Here is a 27,336-nt window from a genome sequence, read left to right as displayed (position 1 = left end):
CGCGGGCTTAGCTGCCCTGTGGCATGTGGGAACCTAGTTCCCTGACCAGGGACCTGCATTGGAAGGTGGATTCTTTACCACTGGACCACCAGGGAAGTCCTTGATTGTATTTCTTGACTGGTGGTCTTAGGGTATGGATGGCTGGCACCCACAGCATGGTAAGGTTGGGACAAGAACTGGGTTCCCAGGCTTGTACTGCTTTTTCTACCAAGAATTTGTTTTATCTCTCGGGCTGCTATGCAAGACAACTTTGAGTGGAAAAGTCAAGGTTGCCCTTGAAAAAAATGTATATTGTAGAAGAAGTTGAAAGAATCCTAGGATGTTTAATATGAAGACAAGACATAGGTTGTATGAACTGACTCTCACCAGAGAGCAACCTGCTCTTGCACTCTACCTATGTAGATTTTGTTTAATTCATTGATAAATCTGGAAAACTCATTTATTAATAGTGTGTTCACTGGACATTGGCTAAGTGCTGTAAATAAATTCTGTTTATTTGTTAAGGCAACACTGGAAAACAAGCATTATTATCTCACGTTACAGATGAGAAAACCTCAGTGAGAATCACCTCACACTGGTCAGAATGGCCATTATCAAAAAATCTAGAAACAATAAATGCTGGAAAGGGTGTGGTGAAAAAGGAACCCTCCTGCACTGTTGATAGGAATGTAAATTGATACAGCCACTATGGAGAACAGTATGGAGGTTCCTTAAAAAACTAAAAATAGAACTACCATATGACCCAGCGATCCCACTACTGGGCATATACCCTGAGAAAACCATAATTCAAAAAGAGACATGTACCCCAATATTCATTGCAGCACTATTTACAATAGCCAGGATGTGGACGCAACCTAAATGTCCATCAACAGATGAATGGATAAAGAAGATGTGGCACATATATACAATGGAATATTACTCAGCCATAAAAAGAAACGAAACTGAGTTATTTGTAGTGAGGTGGATGGACCTAGAGTCTGTCATACAGAGTGAAGTAAGTCAGAAAGAGAAAAATAAATACCATATGCTCACACATATATATGGAATCTAAAAAAAAAAAAAAAAAGGTACTGATGAACCCAGTGGCAGGGCAGGAATAAAGACATACACATAGAGAATGGACTTGAGGACACGGTGGGGAAGGGGGAAGCTGGGGTGAAGTGAGAGTAGCATTGACATATATACACTACCAAATGTAAAATAGATAGCTAGTGGGAAGCAGCTGCGTAGCACAGGGAGATCAGCTCGGTGCTCTGTGACCACCTAGAGGGGTGGGATAGGGAGGGTGGGAGGGAGGCTCAAGAGGGATGGGATATGGGGATATATGTATACATATAACTGATTCACTTTGTTGTACCACAGAAACTAACACAGTATTGTGAAGCAATTATACTCCAATAAAGATCTATTAGAAAAAAAATCAGTGAGGAAAATACAATCATATGACTTCAAGAAAAGAGGAGAATTTACTTTTAATTGGTGTGCAATACCATCAAAAAGATGGCTGAATATAAATAAAAACGTTAAAAGCTTTGAGCTTCACAGATTATCTTATACCTGGGTGAACACAGCTTAAAAAATTTAATAATTTCATGGAATAGTTATTCCACATCTCCAACTGCTAAAAAAATGTGACCTCAATTTATCAGCAAGCTTGTAAGTCAATAAGCCATAAGTATCTGTGGGAAATATGAAAGATAACCACAAACCCCTCTAAATTTGGTTTTGCTCATAACAATTTTTGATTTTCGGATGCAAACAAAAACAAAGAAGGAGTCAACATGTTCACAAATTTGAACTGGAAGGCACAGCCTCTATGTATCAATAAATAACCTCATGGCAACTGAGCAGAATAGCCACAGGACTTCGGGGAATCAAATAGTTATACCTAAATTTGTTCAGGTAAAAGAAGGCCCAAATTGCCTTAGATTTCTGAAACCCACATCATTCTCAAATGAAGGAAAATGAAAAGAAATTTAGAGGTTACTTTTTTTTTTCTCCCATAAGAACTGTCAGAAACCCAAAAAACTTTTTAGGAGGGAAAAAAAGAAAAGGAAAAGCTGACTCTGTTTAATCACCTATGGATATTACTGTAAAAGCAAACCAGCACCATGAAAAAGACACACACACACGCGCGCGCACACACACACACACACACACACACACACACACACACATTTCTGAAGAAGAGTACTAAGTAAATATTTCTTCGGGAGTGGCTGAGGATTAATTTTCTTGCTTGGTATGATGTCACTCTTTTCGAAGGAGCTTGAATTACCAACTTGCAGATAGATAGGGCTGATGTACAGGTGAAGTGTGCTGCCCCCTGCAGGGCACATTCCGAGGCTCTGTCTCCACTCCACATTCGCGGGCCTCTCACTGTTGTGACCTCTCCCGTTGTGGAGCACAGACTCCGGACGCGCAGGCTCAGCGTCCGTGTCCCACGGGCCCAGCCGCTCCGCAGCATGTGGGATCTTCCCGGACCGGGGCACGAACCCGTGTCCCCTGCATCGGCAGGCGGACTCTCAACCACTGCGCCACCAGGGAAGCCCCTGTCTCCACATTCTTGTATGATCAGGATGCCTGACTTGTTTTAGCAGGACACAAAGCCGTTTATTTCTCAGTGAGAATTAGGGTTTTAAAGGCAGACCACCTCCGAAAAGGTGGCACTTTGACTAGAATTCACACTGAGGTAAAGTATTTGAGTGTTTGACTCATTTTTCAAAGAAGGCTTTGCCTCTTCACATGTACATGTGGGACTGAGGAGGAGGGACAGTGTGGGGAGAAGGGGGGGATGGGGCAGGTATAAAGCAACCGTACCTACTTGACAGTCTGGTCAAATCAATGCCATCAAATATATAGTACTGATATGTAGGCATGAGTTTAATATGTGTATGGTTGAGGCTCCTTCCTCCATCCCTCCCTCCCTGTCTTCCTCCTTCCTTTCTTTCCTTACTTCCTTTCTTCCTTCCTAGTCCCTGGGACACTCACAGAACATCAACAGAAAAACTATGCAAAACTATACAAACAGAAAATAATGTCACGGTCACTATCTCCTTCACGGGAACACTCAACCTTGGATCAAATACATGCCTCAATTACATCTTTCATTTAAAAGTGAACCTCTTTTACTGGCATACTACCTCAAATAGCATCAAAGCAAAATGAAACACAGGCAGCATTTAACAACGCTGGTAACCATAGAAACATATCATTAAAGAATATATAAACAGGAATGAATAATTAGATGAGAAATTCATTTCTACATTTATCTAAGACCTAGGAAAAGAAGCTCTCTTTTACCTCTCGTCTCAATTTGGACACTTCCTCTTTAGCCTGTCTTCTAACTAAAAAGTAGGAGAATTCATAAAATGAGAACTTTAATATTGCCTAGCTTAATGGACAAATCTCTTTGTAGGCAAGTGACTAAAAAACATTGCAGTACCCATTGTTGTCCAGATGTAACACTGAATGTGGGAAAGGATCCTGATGCAGCCAAGGAGTCTGCTTTCAGGATGGGACGTGGGCAAGAAAACCTGACTGACATCATGGTGAGAGGGGGAGAGCAGGTGTTGATCTTTAAAAATGGGAAGCACAGTTTGCCTCATTTACTGGAGGCATCTATATATAGTGCAAAGACTGAGGGAGGGAAGAATCGGGGGCTTATGGATTATATCAGTTACATTGTCAGGTAGGCAGCATCACCTGTGCAGGTCATCTACCATTCTACCTTTGCACCTAGGGAAGCCCTACATAAACTCTATGGTAGGCTAAGTTGGTTATTAACTTTAAAATAATTATAAATGGTCTTAGAGACCATCTAGCACATGATTATGCAGTGGAATCACCTAGTAGGGGGTCAGTAGGCAAATATGATTTTCAGGACCATACCCAACTCTAAGGATCTAATACTTCAAATGTTTTCCCAAGTGCCTCTGATGCAGCTGGACCAGTGTTTGAGAACCATTTACCTAAGCCAGCTTCCTCATCATATAGCAGCAGACACTAAAGTCTAGAGCAGTTGTGGTAGATTGCATTGCTGGTCTCAATGTCCCCCCTCCCTATAGCAATATCATATCAATAGCTTTGTCATGGCTTTGCAGTAAGCGGAAGAATTTATGTCCTTGGGCTTGACCACATGCTTTTCTTTGGCTAATGGAATGTTTCAGGCATGGTATGAGCAGAGGCTTGAAATGTGCTTCTATGGTTTTTCTTTCTCTCTTAGAATCCTGCATTTTGCCATAAGAAGAACAGACATCAGGTAGTCATTGGTCTAAGGAGGATGAGAGACATGTGGATCACACTTGGGCCTCTTTGCAGCTTAGAGCTAAGCCTAACCACGCCCAGCCAAGACCAACCTAGATCAGTCAAACCCAAGTTAACCTGATGATTATTATAAGTCACTGAGTTTTAGAGTGATTTGTTATACAGCATTATTGTATCAGTAGCTGACTAATACAGAAATGAAGTGATTTACCCACAATTGAATCCTAGCATTGGAACTAGAAGTTATATCTTGTGAATCTGAGGTTTGACTTCATTCTACTGCTCTATATTGCCTGTTTCCTTTTGCTTCCTTTCCTTCATAGAGTGAAGCACAGATATCCATTGCTTCCATAAGATCCCTCTGCTCAGTCTACATTCCCTATATTCCAGAACGTTGTCACCTTTCCTCATCAGAGCTTACCTTTCCTTCCGTATCTTTTTCCTTCAGGATTCTGTTTTCATGTTTCCAAAGAAATGAGGAAGGTCTCAAACTAATTCCCACAACTGTGTCTAGGGGTCACCCATTAATGAGTTAAGCACTTCTAGATAAAATTTCTTTTTCATATTACTTGGGGATGACTAGACACTTAATGCCAAATGGTGGGTAATATTGGGATGATTTTGCAATATCAAGAAGAAAAACAAAGAACTGGATAGTAAAGTTAAGTCTAAGAGGTCAACTTCTGTTCAGTGTTAAGGTAGCCTACATCATTCTCTGGTTAGTGCAGAGAAAGCCTTTAGCTTGCTGCTACCTTGATCACCACTTCTGAAGGAAGAAGCTAATAGCTAAGACCTTAGAATTTGCATGAAGACACCTGTGAGCACAGAGACCAGTGAGACAAAAGACTCTTGGAAAACTGTAACCTTCTCCAAATATTCCTATGAATCCCCAACTCAACTAAAGCACAAAGGTTGTCTGCAATTCTGAACTTAAAACACACACACACACACACACACACACACACAAATACTTGTTGAATTAACATAAGCACTGAATTTTTAAATTGCAAACAAAACAACTATACCAAAATAGTTTCAATTTTATTGGTTTGAGTTTCATGTCAAACCATGATGGTTTTTGGTACTTTGACGGTATTGTGGAAGAAAAACAGGTTAAGAAGTGATGTCTCCTTTAAGTCCCAGTTGTTTTTCTTGGTAAGTATTTTGCACTAGAATATGTGCTTTTGAAGACAGGGTGATGTCTCTTTCTTGCACTGCTGTATATCCAACACATAGCACCGTGCTTAACACATGGTCACTAATAAGTACTTGATAAATATGTGCTGAATGAGTATGAATGACAAATACAATTTGAACGTAAAGAAGAAGGCTATCCACTAACTTAAGAGGAGTCTGGAGACACTGGATTGGAAAGGTTTCAAGCTTGAATGTCTACAGTGCAGTCTGAGGAGGCACTATATGACACTAACATTCTGGGTGCTATTTTTTGCTTTGAGTGCTGGAAGCAGTAAATGTCTCCTGTTAGGCCCAATACCAAAGTGAAAAAGGGCTGTTGGAAAGAGGAGTAGTGCAAGTGTCTTATCCTATGGTCTGTGAACCCCCGAAAGCCATGGAAGTGCTTTAGGGGACCACAAACTGTGCACCATCTTCCTCAAGCATGTGCCTGGGGAAAATCTTTTGTCTCTCAGGGCAGCCAGCTCCTGATTTTGTCCCTTGAAAGTAGACTGATTACACCAAAAAATATTTCTTTTTGGTGAGCCCACCTTGGAAACCATTTAGGCCATTGATATCTTTAAGATGGTGCACAATTTCAATGCCAAGTACAACTTGAATTGGATGGGAAGTCTTGGTATTCTCTGCACAGATGGAGGACCCGAGAAGTTGGCACTTCCTCAGCCTCTGCTGCTTCACTAAGGAAAGATGCTCCACATGTCAGGCTTTTTACATGGGCCCGTGTTAGAGTCAACAGCCCTTCCAACAATCCCCGAAGAGGTCCTTCTACTGCTGTGAAAGTCTTCAACTTCCTCAGAGCCAAGAACTCAAATCATTGCCTTTTCAGTAAATCTTTGTCAAGATATAAGAGCACACCATGAGGTTCTTTCCTGCTAGAGAAGTGTGTTGGCAATCCAGAGAAGAGATTTAGGAGATATTTGGTTTGGTTACTCCTTTTAACTTTTTTTTTTTAAGAGAAAAGAAACCCCTTCTTAGAACAAATTGGATGTGAGAAGTTCATTCCAGGACTAGCTTTATAACGGCTCATATCTTAGTTACATAAATGAGGCAAATCTTTTGATCAAAATGCTGAATTTACTATTAGAGATACTGCTGAAGAATGATGAGTTTTTTTGGTCAAGCTGCTATTCTGAATGAGGTTGCTGGAGTCAGACAGAAATCTGGATTTTCTAATATTGGAGGTGAGACTGATAAAGTCTGGAGAGTTTCTAGAGACAAAAATCTACAGACACTCTGCAAATGGCTTATGTCGTATGAAGGTCATTTTTTGTCCAGATGACTTTAGAATGGAAACAAATTGCTGACATAGATAGCCTTGATAATATGAAGTTAACAAAGATAAGCTCATTGACTTGAGGACAAAGGAAATGATGTCATATGAATTTTGGTATTTCTTGACACATGGCCCATGTGAGATATTGTGAGCTACAGGAGCTCTGACTCCATTTGCTATCAGACTTTGTGAATCAGAATTTTACCTCTTATTGCTACTAAATGAAACATTGACATTGATGCAATGTCAAATATGTTATTTCAGTTGCTTATTCCTGAAAAAGTGTACAACCTTCTCACAAGTGTGAGAAAGCCATAATTCCTTGTCAATGCTGTTTTGTTAACTATGTTTAGATCAATTTCCAATGCAATGAGATAAATAATAGCACATTTTTTTCTGTGTATGTGTTTATGAGTATTGTTTTTAAGTGGATGCTTATCAGTTGAATCAGATTCTCAGAGGGGTTTATGACTCGAAAGAAAGAAAGAGAGAGAGAGGAAGGAAGGAAGGAAAGGAAGGAAGGAAGAAAGAAAGGAAGGAAGGAAGAAAGAAAAGAAAGAGAAAGAAAATTTAAAATGAACAGTCAAGATGGGGAATGAACTGATCAGGCAGCTTGCCCCTGTTTAGTGGGGTTCCTCTGTACTCGTTTCATGGGAGTACTGAAACAAAAGTAGCTGTTATCACCTTTTCTCACTCCGCTTTGCTGAGTGATGCAGACCAGAGTTGGCTCTGTCCCTCACTTTGCAGGAGATAAAGCTGCACACCAGATAACTCACGTGTCTGAGAGCGTGGCTGAAAACGAAGGCAAGAAAACAGGAGTGGAAGAGGAAGGCTTGTTTGTTTTTACATTTCCTGATGCTATTAAATCTAGCTCAGTTCCTGATGCTATTAAATCTATCCTTGGATCTAAGGGTCAGGGGGCTTGGGAGGTAGACTAGAGTTTACTCTGAAGTTCTTTTTGGAATAATTTTATTACTTTAGGAACAATATATAAATACACAAGAGTCGCTGCTTCAAAATGGCTAATTCCCAGCCTGACTAGAGACTTCCCATTTTGCTAATTAGTTCAGAATTGTGATGAGGTCTGGGGGTGTTTGAGAAGAGAAGGCTGGCTGATAACAGAGGATGAGTATCAGGTTGTAGAAGTATGAATGCAGGTACGGTGTGACAAGGTATTTCCAACTCTCTCTAGCTCTGAAGAGGTGATACTATTATAGAATAACGGGTGCAAACACTTTTAATGAAAGTGATACATCCCAGTATGAGCTGTCATATAGTGTAGAGCTTTATGCCTTTTTTCCTTGCTGAGTTGCTGACATGAAAAGTATTCCTAATGCAATTAAAAGGTGTTCTTGAGCTCACCAAGGCAAAGGTCTGTTCTTCTGCATCTAAGAGATTGTAAGTCAACGATCTGTGAAAGTAGGTGTAGACTTGTTCTTAAATTTTTACATTCTGAAAATTTCCATTTCCTGTTTAACATCTCTAAGAGAATAACTGACCAGGGTGGTAGGGATTTTATGTGGTTGAAAGGCAGATATATAGTAACTTCTCCACTTACAAAAGTAGTGAAAATAGCCCCGATCTCTTCAGCCTTAATGGATGTCTACAAATGTACATGCAGACATAATTTCTAATCTGTGATGTGTGGGCGTTCTTACATTCAACAGTGTAACTGCCATGGTGGTTTGGGTAGTGGGACAGCCCTGTCTTTAAAGTTGGCATGGACTGCATACTCTCTGGCACTGTTCCAAAAACCCCTTTTGACTTAGAACAGAGCAGGGTTTGGGGGAAGATGTATGCATTTGAATTAAGATCAGGGAGAGGGTGGCTAGCAGAAGGAAGTATATAACTATTGAGATACTGGTGTGGTGTGCCGATGTTGAGGCAGGTTAGAAGGGTTTTGTTTATGGAACTTATCTGCAGGATGTGTTTTGTAATTATGTTACTTTTTTCCGTAACATAATTACATTTGTAATTATGTTACAAATTTCCTTAAATTTGTGACATCATATTTGTTTTTTATTGAAGTATAGTTGATGTACAATATTATATAAATTACAGTTGCATGATATAGTGATTCAAAAATTTTAAAGCTTGTACTCCATTTATAGTTATTATAAAGTATTGGCTATATTCCCTGTGTCATACAATATATCCTTGTAGCTTATTTTATACATAATAGTTTGTATCTTTTAATCTCCTACCCCTATATTTCTCCTCCCCTCTTCCCTCTCCCCACTGATAATCACTGAGTCTGCTTCTTTTTTGTTATCTTCACCAGTTTATTGTATTTTTAAGATTCCACATATAAGTGACATCATACAATATTTGTCTTTCTCTGTCTGGCTTATTTGACTTAGCATAATGCCCTCCAAGTCCATCCATGTCGCAAATGGCAAAATTTCATTCTTCTTTATGGCTGAGTAGTATTCCATTTTGTGTGTGTGTGTGTGTGTGTGTGTGTGTGTGTGTGTGTATACACCACATATGTATTTATACATCTATATGTATGTATGTGTATATATATATATATATATATATACACACACACACACACACACACACCACATCTTCTTTATCCATTCATCTGTTGATGGACACTTAGGTTGCTTCCATATCTTGGCAATTGTGAGTAATGCTTCTATGAACATTGGGATGCATGTATCTTTTCAAATTAGTGTTTTTATTTTTTTTCAGATATATACCCAGGAGTGGGATTCCTGGGTCAAATGGTAATTCTATTTTTGGTTTTTTGAGAAACCTCCATACTGCTTTCCATAGTGGCTGCACCAATTTACATTCCCACCAACAGTGTCAGAGGGTTCCCTTTTCTCCACATCCTCGCCAACATTTGCTATTTGTGGTCTTTTTGATGATGGCTGTTCTGACAGGTTCGAGGTGATATCTCATTGTGGTTTTGATTTGCATTTCCCTGATAGTTAGCAATGTTGAGCATCTTTTCAGGTGCCTGTTTGCCATCTGCAGGTCCTCTTTGGAAAAATGTCTATTCAGGTCTTCTGCCCATTTTTTAATCAGTTTGTTTGTTTTTTGATGTTGAGTTGTATGAGTTGTTTATGTGTTTTGGATATTAACCTCTCATAAGTCATATCATTTGCAAATGTTTTCTCCCATTCAGTAGGTGTATGACATCATATTTGGATATACCTGAAAACATGAGGTTTTAGAGCTAAGATGGGCTTTAAGCATAGACCTTCTCAAATGTCTTATGCCAGTTACCTCTTATTTTCTACTTGAAGCGCCTCTAGAGACTAGCCTGTTTTAGGTTAGGTGTTGGTGTTAGAACTTGGACTGAGTCAGATCTGACTTCCTCCAGATGAGGACCGTTTTTCAATATACCACGTTGCTTCAAATTAAAGGAGAAAAAGAGAATACAAGGACAAATAGGTTTTTGTTACTTTTATTAATGCAGAATAGTAAAATAATAGTATTCTTTTTATTCCTTTTTTGTGTAGCAAACATGCACGTATTGGTAAGTGGAGATATTTTTTAGTAAAAAATTTTTATTTTATTTTAGGTAAATAAAATAGGGATATTAATGCTCTTTGAAAGCTAAAGAAAACAGACAAAAATTTATTTACAAAAATTTCAAGCTCTTAACCTATCTTAGGTTGCACCAACATTGAATCTATTTTTTCCTAGTTCAATGTAGATAAAACAGTAGGTACTCAATATATGTTTGTTTGATGAATGAATAAATTGAAACAAACATTTGTTTGCGAACTAGTAAATGCCAGGCCTGCTGAATATCATCTAACCCTCAAGATTCAACTCCTTTCCCACCTTTCTTCAAAAGCCTCTGAAATACTTTAATAAAAAGCCCTTTTCTTTTTACTGTATCTATGCAATAGACATTATTTCCTTATTTTTCATATCTAGCAATTCTTTTACAACTATTTACTTACATACATAAGCTACTATTTTGCATGTTCCAGACTCCCCTAGGAAAGTCTTGCACTTATTAGCAAATTAATAATTTTTTGAAATAATAATAATTTTATCTACTTTAAGGTCAATTTACAGGTGTCAAGTATATTAGGACTAATTTAAATCTTTATTTTTAGGTAAATTGAGCTCCAAATATTTAGACAGAACCATACAAATTAATGAGAATTTTATATGATAAACCTAATACTTTATTGTTTACGGAAGACAGCATGTGATATAGAAACAGAAAACTAGGGGTCAAGACACAATAGTGAAAATGTGGGAAAAATCAGGAAGTATCAGACGACTGTTGACAATTATTTCTCACTTTCATATTAGTGTTTTAGCAGATCTTATTCTAGTTGGTTGAAAAGGTTCATGTTCAATAACGTTAAACCATCTTTAAATACAAAGAAAAAAAAGGCCACACACAGTTTGGAGACGAGAAGATTTGGAGGAGGGAGTTAGCGTCTGTACTGGATTTTCAAATATTTGAAAATATTTCGTTTGGAAGTGGGTTTCCATTGGGTCCATGTGGCCTCACTGGGAACTACTTGATGGAAGTTTTAAGGAAGTAGAAATCTATTTTAATGAGGAAAACAGTTTAATAATTAGCAAATTAGATGTTGTTTTTTGGGGGATAAGTGAGCTCTTCACTTTGAATATATTTCGTCAGAAAGTCATTGACAATTTGTGGGGAGAGGATAGGTTAAGAACAGATTTGTATGTTGCGAAGGAGACTGAACTAGTAAATTCTAAATTTTAAAAATTCTAAGAAATTCTGACTCTCCTCTTGACATCCAATTGACCTTTGGTATGACTTCTTGCTGCCATTTTGAATAACAAATAAAAAAGATGATATGCAGTTTAGTACTGGTTAAGTGTTTCAAATACTACGTTACCCCACAAATACAATGGATCTTTGTATTTTCCTTTGTTATGTAATTGGTAGTACTTCTAGCATCTGCTTTTACAGGTTATAGATTAAGAAGAATCTATGAAAATACAGTGTTCATTTTTTAAAGGATCATGTCATTATAGTCGCATGCCTGGGAAAGTAGTTCCTGGGATGTCTAAAATTTATATTGGGTTGTAAAACTGAAGTATGGGCCAAGGGTTAACAACCTTGAATTTTGCCCTTAAAATTAGTCTCAGAAAATCTACTTCATTATAAATACATTACTACTGAGTAGTGTCCTTCTGATTGATATGCCCAGAGCTACCTTTTTCAGCAGTCTTTTAAGCACCAATCCTTCATTTTGGTTCTAAAAATGAAATGGGCTCCTCCTCCCTAGTTGGGACATCAATTTTTACCTGCCAGTATAGTTTGATGAGCTTGCTTATAGACTGTTCACTTCCTCCACAGAGCCAGAACATGTAGTCAGCAATCATGGCACTCCTAAGAACAAGGACAGATTTTTTAAAAAACAAATTTATAGGACAGAAGGAAAACTATAACAGGCAGTATATATAAATACTGAAGAAGAAGATTTTGTAATGTATAAATGTGACTAGACTAATATTAAGCAAAACATAAGGCGCAGTTTAGAATGTAGAAAGTAGGTCTTTTTTTTTGGTACCAAAACTAAAACTGTAAAAGAAGCAACACACCATTTGTCTTCTACATTGCTTTTCTGTTTGTACAGTATAAGAATATTTAAAGACTATGAGAGAATGCTTTGTTTTGGTTACCTCTTATTAAGCTTCAAAGCATTTATAGAGTAACATATATTTTATAGACTCTAGAACACCTTCAAACCTAGCGTAGCATATATAGCTAACTATTATACTGGTACTAAAGCATATCTCAGACTTTACCTAAATTGAGGATTATTCACCTCTGATTAAAGTAGTCTCCTTAAAATTGAAAATAAAAAATTTTCCAATTCAACAAACACCCCCCTCCCCCGGCCTTTGTGTTTAATTGAATTAGTTTTGGAATCTAGTGTGTACGACCACTGCATTAGTCTTACTAAGCTGAGGCCATATTAAAAACTATTGTGCAATGGATATTAATTCATTGCTTAGCACCCTTTGGAAAAACAGTTTACTTTTATGGCTGTTTCTCTGCTAGGCCTTTCTTTTCTCCAGAGGTTCCAAATCCAATTAAATGTGACTGGAAGTAATTCCAAATTGTCACGTTGGCCAATTAGACATATAATAATCCTGTGTACCTAATCACTATTACCAAAAGTTTATTTATTTAAGCAGACCTAGCACTGTGTACCCTGAATGTTTTTCTTATCTTTGCCTGCAAGATACGTGTTGTTTCCTGACATAATTGTAAATTGAATTAGAAATTTTCCTTCCGTAAATATATATGTTGTCTAAGGCAGAGCAGCTATAAACTTACCATGGTACTCTGCTGAAGAATTAGAATGTTTAGATTCTCGCTCAGGACAGACAAAAATGAGGACTCTAAAGGTTAACAATGGGAAAAAATACCACCATTTGAAGGATTACGCAGCTCAGCATTTCTCTTTTTACACATGTGGTATTGGAAAGAAGCTATCCATTGACATTTCAAAATAACTGGCAATAATTTAAGAATAAGTTGTCTTTCAGAAATCCTTTTATATTTTTCAAAGCCCTAGTTTAATGATAAGATAAAGCGAACTAGGAGGTTTTCATATTGCATGAACATGTACAGGGTAGAAAACAAGTTATAAAAATCAGACTAGAGAGGGGCAAAGTAAATTTCAAATATTTGCATTTTGATTGAAACACTTGTAAAAATTTTCTTCCCCTGACAACCTAAAAAGGAAGTCTACTTGACATGTAGATGCCTGTCACCTAATAGAAATGTATTTTATAAATTGGATTTGTAAGAAATCAAGGAAGAATGTAAAGTCTCACTGCCAAGGACAGCGCACACTGTATTCATACAAGTTGGGTCCTCTGACGTGATGACTTGATTCTGCACTCTGATTCCTCCTTCCCTCAGCATTTGGATATGTAAATATGGCTCAAGCAAACATTGCTTAATGAGGACACCAGCTATTAGTTAAACCAGGGGTGAGCAACCTCTTTCTGTAAAGGGCCAGACAGTAAATATTTCAGGCTTTGTGGGCCATGACTACTCACCTTTGCCTTTCAGAAGCAGCTGTAGACAATAAGTTAAAAAATAAGGGCGATTGTGTTCTATTAAAACTTTATTTACTAAACATATGTGCTGGGTCAGATTTGGCATGGTTTGCCTAACTCTAAGATAAACAAAGTATTAGGTTGAGCAACAGGTGGCAAGCATTGATGTAATTGTCAATCAATAGTCAGAGGCCAGCTTCTATACGTTCTGGTCACAGGCCTCCTTAAATATTTCAGGGACAACATACATATTGTACTAAAATTACTGAGCAGAGTTCAGGAAAGAAACTTTACCATTTTGAAACATGCAAAAATTGTTAAAAGATAATCCTGGATCATAGACACAGAATCTTGAGTTAAGCAAAATCTGAATCGATTGTTTCTATTATATTAGTTATTGCCATCCTTGGATTGGAACAATTGTGAGAGATGAGGAGGTAGGTCACGACAGTGGGCTTCTAGGGCTTTCCTGCATTTGTAAAGCTTTTGGTGAGTTGGTTTTGAGTTCACCATTGTAAAATTAGGAGTTTTATTAATGTTTTCCAAAAGTTGCTTTTTCTATTATAATGTGTTGTCAAATTGCTACTTTCTTTTTCTTTAAATTTTATTTATTTGCATGATTTAAAAAAAATTTATTTATTTATTGGCTGCGTTGGGTCTTCGTTGCAGCTTTCTCTAGTTGCGGGGAGCGAGGGCTACTCTTCTCGTTGCGGTGCGCGGGCTTCTCATTGCGGTGGCTTCTCTTGTTGCGGAGCACGGGCTCTAGGGGTGTGGGCTTCAGTAGCTGTAGCTTGCAGGCTCTAGAGCGCAGGCTCAGTAGTTGGGGTGCACAGGCTTAGTTGCTCCGCGGCATGTGGGATCTTCCTGGACCAGGGATTGAACTTGTGTCCCCTGCATTGGCAGATGGGTTCTTAATCACTGCGCCATCAGGGAAGTCCACCAAACTGCTACTTTCTGAAGTATGATTTTATGCCACCTGGGGGCTCAAGTCTTTTTCCCAAGGAACACATCTCCAAATTTATATTGAAATAAGTGAGGAATTAAGATTCATTGAAATTTGCTACCTGCCCTCAGTGAAGCACAATTATTATAATCATAAAAAGATACCTGTGTTAAATAACAAAATATGGTTTCATAGAGCTGCATGTCTGCTGGGATCTTTTTCATAAGTATAGTGTATTTCTTCCAGTACCTGGCACAGAGCTGTGTTCATATTAGGAACACAATTTAGGTTGTAGTTGCTCCAACCCCATTTTATTCCCAGTGGAAATGGCAGTTATACTTTTACCACCCACCTTCCTTTGTCTGGTTCCCTACCATGATTCTGTCCTACAGCTTAGCATTTATGTATCAGTGTTAAAATTAGTGGAAGAACAGGAAAAGGGCATGGAAATAACATTACGTATACCATGCAATATCTGTGAGGCAAGAGTAGCGGTTTTTCATCATGCTGAGTTTTGAAAGGGCAAAGATAATTAATCAACCCGGAGTATCTACAAGGAGTCAAGTACCTGTGGGATCCTGGTTTTGGCTAACTCACCTCATGAGTCAAAAGGAAACAGTAACCCATCACTCTTCTTACTTTTCTTCAGGTATCTTTGTTTACCTTTAGACCAATATCCTAGATGCTAGTCAGTGTGATTCACTGTTGCTTCTGAATGTCCTCCTGTCATCATCTTTATTCTATTCAACTTATTTTCATTAATCTACTGAATGTTGTAGCTGCACTGGAATGGTAAGATCACATTAGCCAACGCTTTTTTTTTTTAACATCTTTATTGGAGAAAAATTGCTTTACAATGCTGTGTTAGTTTCTGCTGTACAACAAAGTGAATCAGCTATACATTTACATATATCCCCATATCCCCTCCCTCTTGAGCCTCCCTCCCACCCTCCCTATCCCACCCCTCTAGGTGGTCAGAGAGCACAGAGCTGATCTCCCTGTGCTATGCGGCTGCTTCCCACTAGCTATCTATTTTACATTTGATAGTGTATATATGTCCATGCCACTCTCTCACTTTGTCCCAGCTTACCCTTCCCCCTCCCCGTGTCCTCAAGTCCATTCCCTGTGTCTGCATCTTTATTCCTGTCCTGCCCCTAGGTTCTTCAGAACCAATTTTTTTTTCTTTAGATTCCATATATATGTGTGAGCATATGGTATTTGTTTTTCTCTTTCTGACTTACTTCACTCTGTATGACAGACGCTAGTAGTTTAATATCTGTGGGTTTTGAGATTTACTAAGTGCTGAGTGAGTACCATGATAAGCCCTTTACATGCAGAATGTGAATCCAGCCCACCCACAGTTCTGCACCAGATCGCATCCTGTCTTGCCCACCCATGGAAACTGCTCCAGCAATTCTCTTTCTCTTTCTCTCTTTCCCTCTTGCTCTGTCTTCAAATTTCTCCTTTTTTCCTGGGGCTTTTCTACTAACACACAAAAATGCTGTTCTTTCTACCACCTTAAAACAAAGCAAGATAGCCCCCAAACCTCTCTTGATTCACTTCCCTTCCAGTTAACTTAATTCTTTCTCTTAAAGAAAACCCAATCAAACAAAAGAACAAAACCTCCTCTCAAAAAAAACTCACTCCAACAAGGCTCTTATGCCTCCCACTTCACTGAAACTGCTCTTGTCAATGCTACTAATGGTCTCCACACTCCTAAACACAGTGGCTCAATTCTCAGTCTTCATTTTACACATACTCTCAGGTGTAACTGATGTGATTGTTCTCTCTTCCAGTACCTACTTCCCACTGGGCTTCCACAACTCTGCTCTTTATGATTTCCCTCCAGTCTTACTGGTTGCTCTTTTCAGTCTCCTTTGCTGTTGTCTCCTTTTCTCTCTGGACTCCTAAACTTGGAGCTCCCCAGGGCCCAATGCTTGGGCCCATTCTCTTTCTTTCTGTACTTAATCACTTGGTGATCTCACCAGTTTCATGGTTTTAGACACCACCCATTGGTTGACAACTCACACATTTATACCCTGAGTTTAGTCCTCTTCCTGGATCTGCAGACTCTTACAAAAGCTGCTTTTCAACATCTCTACTTGGATACGTAATAGGTATTTCCATACCTGAGACCCTGATCTTCCTTTTTTCCTCTTCCCCAAGCTCTAGTAGTCTTCTCCATCTATCCAGTTTCTCAGGCAAAAAATTTGGAGTCATCATTGATTCCCCTATTTCTCTCACATTTCCCATCCAATCCAAGACAAAATTCTGGTCAGGTTATCTTTGACCTATTTCAGAATCCTGCCTCTTCTCACCACCTCCAGCATTACCATCTGGTCCATCATGTCTTACCGGGATTATTGCAACAGACTCCAAACTGGACTCCCTGCTTCTCCCTCCGTCTATTCTCAACACAGCAGACAGAACAATCCCATTAAAATTAGTGCACCAGAGTAGGTCACTGCTGTGCTTAAAACTGCAAAGGCTTCTCTCTCACTCAGAGTGAAAACCAGTCTTTAAAACGGCAGTTGAGCCTCATGCCATCTGGTCACATATTACTTCTCTGATCTTATTTCCTACTTTCTCCAAACTGTCCACCTGCTTTCCTCAAAAAGAATAGGTACTCTATTGCCTCTGGGATCTTGCACCTGACAGTCCCTGTCTAGAATGTTCTTTCCCTAGACACCCCCTGACTCTCTTGCTCACCTCCTTCAGGTCTTTATCGGGTGTTATTTTCTCAGTAAGGATTACCCTGACACACTCCAATACCATCCATACCATTGTTTGTTTTTGCTTTTTCCACAGTATTTATCGCCATTCCACATCGTGTTTATTTTATTATTTTTCATCTTGGTGGTGTTTATTGTTGTCTTCCTCTACTATGGGGGTCAGCAAGCCATGGCCTGTGGGCCAAACCTAGTCTGCCACTTGGGTTTGCTTATTAAGTTTTAATGCAACATAGCAATGCTCATGCACTTGTGCGTTGCTTACATTTTGCCTGTGGCCGCTTTGGTGCTACAGTGGTAGAGTTGAATAATTGTGACAGAGACCTTATGGCCCACAAAGCCTAAAATATTTACTATCTGGCTCTTTACTGGAATGGAAGCTCCCAGAGGGCAGAGGTTTTTGTCTGTTTGATTCACTGCTCTCTCTGCAGTGCCTAGGATAGTGCCTGGCACTATTAGTGGGGCACTATATAGTGTAGTCGTCACTCAGTAAATATTTGTTGATTAAGTGATGAAACCTTATTTAATTTATTTACATTTAATTCTCATTACAAAAATCCTCAGGCCTACAGAGAGTTACAGAGTTTACTAGGATTGTAACACAAGCAGTCTGACCCTAGGTCTACCTCACTGTCTGTATTTAACAGAAAGCTTTTGTACTAGAGGTGACATGGGAATGGAGGGACAGACTGGGCTTTGTCAATTTAATTTGTCCAATGTAGAATCCAATGCAACACTCAGCTCAGGGATCAAACCCGTGTCCCCTGTATTGGCAGGCGGATTCTTAACCACTGCGCCACCAGGGAAGCCCTAAAATTATTTTTAACGTGATGTCTGTAGAAATGTGTCAACAATTATTGTTTTCCTGCAAGCAGATCTACCATTCTTTTGATACTGTATTTGAATTCATTTAAAAATTTTTTTTCTGAAGTCTCATTTGCTTAATACATCTGTTAAATATAAAAGGGTCAGAATCTGGCTTTCAAATATATATGCATCTAAAATAAAAGATTTTTATGTCATGAACTCAGCTTATTGTGAATCAAATACGATTTCTATCAAATAGCAAATACACAATAAAAGAATTTGACATGTTATTATTTATACGATAAGTATCAGTGTTGTTTTCCAAATTAATACTGAAACAGGGTCACTATGTACAATATAAAGATATTCATGCCAGGTGACTTTACACATTGAATATTTCTAAACAGACTGTGCAATTCTAAAAGTATGAGAATTATTGACATTTCTCAAGGCCTATGTTCAGATTCAAAATTTATAGCATTTCTACTCAGTGTGGCCACATGGTGGTGTAAAACAGTAAGATATGGATAAACAAAAGAAAATCATAGCACACCATCAGCTGCGTGGTCTCATTGGGCTGACTGGCTAGGACCTTGAAAAGTCATTCGGTTCAGCACCTTGCCTTTGGGCAGGATCACACTTAAATCTTTCAAATGAGACTGATGAAGAGAATCTATTCTGTTTTAAAGACCTTCATGGAAGGATATTACTCTGCTTTGCTCACTGATTCCAGAGTTTCACAGCCATAAACAGCGTCTTCTGCAGTTTTAGTCTGCAGGCTTCAGCTTTCTATCCAGTGATACTTGCAACCCCAAGTAGACTTTATCCTCTGAATAGCAGTTCTACATATCCTCACAATAATTTATTAATCTTCTCTTCCCTAGGTTAATTAACTCCAATTGCTTTAATCTTTCTCTGTGGGTCCTCTTTGCTTGACATTAGTCTGTTTCATGGTTGTCTTTTCAACTTGTTTCAAACTCCTCCTCCTTTTCTTTCTTCTACAACCAGAAATTGACCTCTCTCAAGAGTCCAAGGACAATCTTATGGAGTTTGTATGCAGCTATTTCATTTATGTAACTGGTATGGGTACTTCTTAGAAATGTATCTATTGGATAGTTTTGTTTTTTTTTTTTTTTTTGCGGTACGCGGGCCTCTCACTGCTGTGGCCTCTCCCGTTGCGGAGCACAGGCTCCGGACGCGCAGGCTCAGCGGCCATGGCTCACGGGCCCAGCCGCTCCGCGGCATGTGGGATCTTCCCGGACCGGGGCACGAACCCGTGTTCCCTGCATGGGCAGGCGGACTCTCAACCACTGCGCCACCAGGGAAGCCCTACTGGATGGTTTAAATACAGAATTCTTCTTTATTTTCAACATATTTAACATGTTGTTTCCTTCTTTTTGTACTTCAGAAAGCTCAAGAGTGTATGTATATACATGCCATTACTTTCACATAAATTAACATTGATGCAAAGTGCATATTCCTTTTGAATACAAATACACACTAGTATTAAAAAGATTATATTCTGTTTGGGAGGAGAGCCAAACTAGCAGTTTCACTCAAGCAACCACACACACACGCACGCATGCACGCACGCACGCATGCATCTTTTTGCAGGCTCATATATTTTCCACGCAGCAGTCAGCCACAATGATCTTTAAAAAATGTAACTGTAAATTACCTCAATAAAACCCAAGCTCCTATGGTGGCCTCCCACTCTTGTAATAGGCTGTTCTTGTTTTCCTCTTCAACATATTTTCCATCATCCTCCAGTCAAGTGTGGCTTACTCAGTTGCTCAAAGCAAATACAAAGTTTCCTACCTTGGGACGTTTGTGCATGTGGTTCCTCCTGCCTGGACTCTGTTTCCTCAGTTATTCATCTGGCTGCTTCTTCTCAAGAGTTAGGCCTTTAGGCTTTAGCTTAAACATCGATAACCTCTTCAGGGGGGCCTACTCTGACCATTTTATCTAAACAAGTTCTGCCCTACCTCAGCCAGAACCTTATCCTTTTCCTGCATAAGTCTCACATTGTGTAACTTACTTGTTGGTTTACTTGTTTATTACCCTCTTTCCCTAGACCTGTATTACCTGATATGGTAGCCACTAAGCCATATGTGGCTATTTATATCTAAATGAGTTAAAATTAAAATTTAAAATTCAGTGTCTCAGGTACACAGGCACATTTCAAGTGCTCAATAACCACATGTGGCTAGTGGCTGCTATGTTGAATGACACAGAACATCTCCATCAGCACTGGAAGCAGCTCTAGACTAAACCACAGGGAACTACCATTCTAGTGCCTCTTACAGTACCTGGTAAATAGTAGGTGCTTGTGGGGTTAATTTTAAGTATCAACTTGACTGGGCTACGGTGTGCCCAGATATTTGATTAAATATTATTCTAGGCGCTTCTGTGAGGGTGTTTGGGGGTGAGATTAATATTTAAATCTGTAGACTGAGTAAAGCAGATTGCTCTCCCCAGAGTGGTGGTGGTTCATCTGACTTGTGGAAGGCCTGAATAGAACAAAAAAGGCTGAGTAAAGGAGAATTCACTTTCTGATTGTCTTCAAGCTGAGACAGGTCTTCTCCTGCCTTTGGACTCACACTTGGATCGGAATGTACATCATCGGCTCTCTGGGTTCTTAGGCCTTTAAACTCAGACTACAACTGTAGCCCTGGCTCTCCTGAGTCTTCAGCTTTCCAGCTACAGATCATAGGACTCCTCAGCCCCCATAAATGCATAAGCCAATTCTCTGTATATTTATCTCCTATTGGTTCTGTGTCGCTGGAGAACCTGACGAATACAGTGCTCAGTAATTTATATCTGCTTTTGTTTGTGCTTTGCTCTGGTCATCCTCTCGCCCACTCCACTACCCCTAAGTCATGCGTGGTTCAGCAGGAGGCCCAGCTCCTATAATGCTGTGGGTTCGTGCATTTCAGTAGTTGGTGGACATTGAAGAAGTTATAGTTTCACTCTGGACCTTTGTAACAAGTCTGCCTCTGTAACTAATTGCTTAATTCTTTGAAAGTTGTCCCCGAGACCAAGTCTCTACCTTTTGCAGACCAAATCTAATTAATACGTTCCTACCTTGATTATCATTCCAGATGTGGTTATTATGGAGTTCTAGCCACGCTTGCTCCTGCAAGACTGTCCAGTAATGGATGAGAGTTTTTCCTGAAGTTCACTGTCTGCCTACTAGCCTGGAATTTCAAATATTGCCTGTCTCTAGATTCTCAGTTGATAACCATTACACGCAACAACAGTAATAGTATCGTTATTTGTAACAGCAACCAATATTTCTTGAGAGCTTACCATGTACATAGTAATTGCTTTTACATCTCATTGAATTCTTAGAACCAACCTATGAAATGAGGAAACTGAGGTTCCTCAAATTGAGGAGACTAGTTTTCCAAAAAAGCAGGGAAAGGGTCAGAATTGAAACAGATATATTTGTCATCAAAATTTGGCCTCTTAACTCTGGTAATGTACTATTTCCATAATGCCATTCTTTTCTTGTGCATCTTTTACAAGACTTTATTAACTTTTGTTGGAGTTCCTTGATGCTAATTTCTTGCCAAACTGTTGACTTCCCTGGTGGCACAGTGGTTAAGAATACGCCTGCCAATGCAGGGGACACGGGTTTGAGCCCTGGTCTGGGAAGATCTCACATGCCGTGGAGCAACTAAGCCCTTGTGCCACAACTACTGAGCCTGTGCTCTAGAGCCCGTGAGCCACAACTACTGAAGCCCCTGTGCCTAGAGCCCATGCTCCACAACAAGAGAAGTCACTGCGACGAGAAGCCCGCGCACCGCAACAAAGAGTAGCAGCAACTAGAGAAAGCCCGCGCAGCAACGAAGACCCAACACAGCCAAAAATAAATAAATAAATACATTTTTTTTTTAAAAAGGTTGATGGAACAGGTTTTCAATTTTTTAAGGTTGTCTTTTACTTCATAACATTTCTTAGTCGAGACTACATTATCAAGAGCATTTTTCCTTACCGATCTTGAGCAGGGTAATTTTTTGGCTCCAAAATGAAACAAAAAAGCCAGAAGAAATCTGCCCAGTGGTGGAAGAGCGTGTTCGTCTTAGAAAATGTTCCCTCAGGTGTAATAGCCTAAGCACCAGATAGTGAGGGAGAAAAGGAAAGAGGGAATGTTGCGTGTGTGGTCGTATGTGAAGGCTGAACCCAGGTCATGGGGTCATGCCTCTTACTCTTTTAGAACATGCTTGACCTTGGACAAGTCACTTAATCCAAGTCTTCCTCCTAACATTCTGTGGTCCATTTCTAGAATGAAGATGATTTTTAATAATACCTATATTCTGGAAGGGTGTGTGTGCGTGTAAAAGTAATAATATTTGTAAAACGGTTTGAAGTCTATGAAATGAAACCTACACATTTTAGGTTGATACCATTGTTATTAACATTAGTGTTGTCAACCAGAGGGTGAATGTGGTGATGGTGAGGGTCGCAGGTTGAATCCGATGCTCCCAACTCAGGCAAGCTTGGTTTCTGTACTGAAAGGATAGGAATGGTGTGAAAGGTCAGAATGAGTTGAATGAGGAGCTCGGAGAGGGGTAGCTTATACCTGGGGAACATCTTTATACGGTCGAAATTGTTACACAGGACACTTGTGACCCGAGGAGAATGGATCTTTAAAAACAATTTTATGGGTAGCATTCTCAATTTAATCCAAATAGAAGAACCACCTTAACAAAACACCATTACTAAAAACAAAACCTATTTGTGAAAATCTCATCAAGATACGATAAAAAATCTGTTCTCCAAGTGTTAACAGCTCACTGGTGGAAGACGGGCGCCTTCTTCCAAGACAGCAGAAGGTTATACAAGTAACATAAAAGCATTTGCTGATTTTTATGCATGATATGTATTCAGTGAGGACATTAGGCAGAATTATGATGTGTTCAGATTTGCTTTCTGCACTTTTCTAGAGCCCTTTAAATAGTTCATGCCTCTGTTCTGGCATCTCTTTTCTTTCCTTCCACTGTATTCTGTTTGTAGTTTGGCCACCAAAGATCCCCCACGATGAAACCCACCTTCCCCTGGCCTCGGGTCAGTCCTATAGGATTCAGTTTCTCCCTTTCTCAATACTTTCCTTCATTCAAGCATATAATTTTTTCAAGGCAGCGGTACATCTCAAAATAAGTAGATAATTTGTGAGGCATCAAAAAATCTCCTGTGCCCAAAATGTTTCCCTCAATGACTTAAAGTACCAAAAAATGACACATTAGTCACTTCTTTTGGTTGCAGTATTGAATGGTCTTGTACATTTGTGTCTTTTCTGAAGATGAAGACATTATCTTCATTGATAACTTTGAAGAAATTATTTTCATCAGATTAAGGGAGAGGCAATCCAGTGCAGGGATTGAGAACTCAGATGTGGGAGCTGGACTGCCTTTGTTTGAATCTCAGCTCTGCCGTTTGTTCTCTGTATAACTTTGGACAAGTGACTTAATCTCTTTGTGCCTCAGTTTCCTCATATTATCGTGCAGATAATAACAGTTGCCAACTTCATAGGATTGTCAGGAGGATTAAATGCGCCATTATATGTAATGCACATTGAGCAGTGCCTGATACTTGGGAAGCACTCAATTTGCAAATTCTTATTCTGCCCAGGCACTAACACTGGTATTTAGGAAAATGAAATACACATTGCTTCACTGAGGGGCTTATATCCAAACAGGCTTATTGAGACTGCTTCAAAAGTGTATTGATTTTCTCATTATCAGTAAAGTCATTTCTTGCACTTGAAAAACGTACAGAACCTTATAACTAACATAGGTAGTATAGTTTTGTGAGAGTGCAATGAGGGTGCCACTTTCTTCGTGCAGGCTACTTTAACCGTTACTGCATTTAAATATTCTTTATTCTTGTCTTCCACCCTGTCATAACACTTTGCTTTTCTTAGAGCCCTTCAACTATCCCTTGTGAATTATCTATTGGTTTTTTTTTTTTTTTTTTTTTTGCGTTACGCGGGCCTCTCACTGCTGTGGCCTCTCCCGTTGCAGAGCACAGGCTCTGGATGCGCAGGCTCAGCGGCCATCGCTCACGGGCCTAACCACTCCGCGGCATGCGGGATCCTCCCGGACCGGGGCATGAACCCGTGTCCCCTGCATCGGCAGGCGGACTCTCAACCACTGCGCGCGCCACCAGGGAAGCCCGCTATTGGTATTCTTTAAAGGCATCTCTGATATAGTACAATTTTGAGGAGGGCAGGGATCACATCTCATTCGTCATTATGAATTCACCAGAGACTTGCTACACGATTATCAAATGAATGAGTTGAAATATCCATAAGGACAGAGACTTTTGAAAGTTTGCTCACTACCATATCCCCAAGCATCTAGAACAGTGACTGGCACATAGTAGGTGGTCAGTAACTATTTGCTAATGATTTTGTTACATGAAGGGAGGCACATATGTGCTGTTGAAGTTAAAATGGGATTCTACATGTGAAACCAAATTTTCCGCTGAATTACGTTAAATATTTTGAGATCTATTCCTTCAGGAAAAAAAATGTGCATTGGGGAAGCAAACTATGGCACACATGCTAGGATATTTGTTTGCTCCTTTGGATATTTCTGTGCAGGTAGAGGAGGGTAGAAAAGCTCTTATTCTCCTGTCTCTAGGCATAGCTATCACCTCATTTATCTACTCATTCATTCAAACAAAAGCTGTTGACCACTCGGTTTGTGAAAGGCACTGTGGCTGATGTTGGGTGGCAGGGGGCAGGAAGGACACACCAAGATGTTGATCATAGAGTTTATGTCTGAGTAGCTGAAAAAGTGCAGTGCTCTCACCCATTGTAAATAAAGTGTGATGGTCTCATCCAGTCCACTTCTAAGAGAAAATGAGTTGGACGTGCCTCCTGGTGAAAGGGCAGGTCTTGGTGATTCTGATCCTCTTTGGTCCTCTTTCTGTATGGACCAGGCTGGGCAGTCAACTTTTACAGACAGTTGAGGTGTGACCCAGGCCAAAAAGTGCGTGACTAGCAATGAGAGATATATAAGAACTAGGATCTCTAAAAGAGAAACAGTCAGTAGAAGGAAGAGAATAGCTTTTTAAGGAACCTCCATACTGTTCTCCATAGTGGTTATATCAATTTACATTCCCACCAACTGTGTAGGAGGGTTCCCTTTTCTCCATACCCTCTCCAGCATTTACTGTGTGTAGATTTTTTGATGATGGCCATTCTGACCAGTGTGAGGTGATACCTCATTGTAGTTTTGATTTGCATTTCTCTAATAATTAGTGATGTTGAGCATCTTTTCATGTGTGTGTTGGCCATGTATGTCTTCTTTGGAGAAATGTCTATTTAGGTCTTCCTCCCATTTTTTTGATTGTGTTGCTTGTTTGTTTGATATTGAGCTGCATGACAGCAATCCGACTCGTGGACATATACCCTGAGAAAACCAGAATTCAAAAAGATACATGCACCCTAATGGTCATTGAAGCACAATTTACAATAGCCAGGACATGGAAGCAACCTAAATGTCCATCGACAGAGGAATGGATAAAGAATATGTGGTACATATATACAATGGAATATTACTTAGCCATAAAAAGGAATGAAATTGTGTCATTTGCAGAGACGTGGATGGACCTAGAGACTGTCATACAGAGTGAAGTAAGTCAGAAAAACAAATATCGTATATTAACGCCTATATATGGACTCTGGAAAAATGGTACAGATGAACCTATTTGCACAGCAGAAATAGAGTCACAGATGTAGAGAACAAATGTATGGACACCAAGGGGGAAGAGGGAGGTGGGATGAATTGGGAAATTGGGACTGACATATATACACGACTATGTATAAAATAGACAACTAATGAGAACCTACTGTATAGCACAGGGAACTCTACTCAGTGCTCTGTGGTGACCTAAATAGGAAGGAAATCCATAAAAGAGGGGATATATGTATACATATAGCTGATTGACTTCGCTATACAGCAGAAACACAACGTTGTAAAGCAACTATACCCCAATAAAAAAAAAAGAAGGAAGAGAATAGAAAAGAAAAACAAAGTGATCTCCACCGCTTCTAGGTCCCCTGTTCTTCATCTTCCTCTACACTTTAGACTACCTTGATGGATAAACATCTTGAGAGCAGTATGTTTGCTCGGGGGGAATCCTCAGGATAGAGTGGTCAGCACTGTGATGCCTGTGTTTTTGACTCCATGCTTAAGGTGAACATACACCTGGGTTTTCCCAAGACAGTCCTAGTCTATGCCTGTTGTCCTAGGGTAATTAATAGGGCCTCTTTCACTCTCAAAATTTTCCTAATTTAGATGATAAATGATGTGATCTCCTATCATCTAAGGGGAAATGTTTTACGGCATGAATGCATTGTGGCATGCCACCCTCCATGGTTCAATGAACCTGTTTAATACTCTGTAGAGAGAATTGTTTACCTTTTCTCCAGTAGAATTGTAAGCTATTCAAGGACAAGAATCTCATTTTCTGCTTGTTCTATTCCTTCTTCCAGGCACAGCTGATTATATAGTAGTCTGCAATAGATTCTTTTTTTTTTTTAAAGACTTTATTTTTTAGAGCAGTTTTAGGTTCACAGTAAAGTTGAGAGGAAGATACAGAGATCTCCCATATACCCTCTGCCCCATTATTAACATTTCCCACTAGACTGGTACATTTGTCTCAATTGACAAACTTACACTGATACATTATAATCACCCCAAACCCATAGTTTACCTTAGGGTTCACTCTTATTGTACATTTTATGGGTTTGGACAGATGTATAATGACACGTTTCCACCATTACAGCATCATACAGAGTATTTTCGCTGCCCTAAAAATCCTTTGTGCTCTACCTATTCATCCCTTCCCTCACCCCCACCACTGGCAACCACTGAACTTTTACTGTCTCCATAGCTTTGCTTTCTCCAGAATGTCATATACTTGGAATCTTACAGTATGTAGCCTTTTCAGATTGACTTCTTTCACTTAGTAATGTTCTGCAATAGATTCTTATAATTTGATTTAACTTTTTCCCTGACTCAGGAGTCTATGGAAAAAATGCATATACATGTGCATTTTTTCTATTGGATATATATTTTCTT

The 27,336-nt window shown here is 39.4% G+C and overlaps 1 protein-coding gene across 1 annotated transcript in view; it reads right to left on the bottom strand.

Annotated features, from left to right (window-relative positions):
* The window catches only part of SPATA16 (spermatogenesis associated 16), a 223,503-nt gene that overhangs the window by 75,429 nt on the left and 120,738 nt on the right, over window positions 1–27,336 (bottom strand). Inside the window, exon 4 of the mRNA XM_060010153.1 lies at window positions 11,993–12,077. Coding sequence (XP_059866136.1) covers window positions 11,993–12,077 — 85 coding nt within the window. The remainder of the gene's footprint in view (window positions 1–11,992; window positions 12,078–27,336) is intronic.

This window comes from Delphinus delphis, chromosome 4 (assembly GCF_949987515.2).
Source record: "Delphinus delphis chromosome 4, mDelDel1.2, whole genome shotgun sequence".
NCBI lineage: Eukaryota > Metazoa > Chordata > Mammalia > Artiodactyla > Delphinidae > Delphinus > Delphinus delphis.
This window is presented reverse-complemented; position numbering and strand designations above follow the sequence as displayed.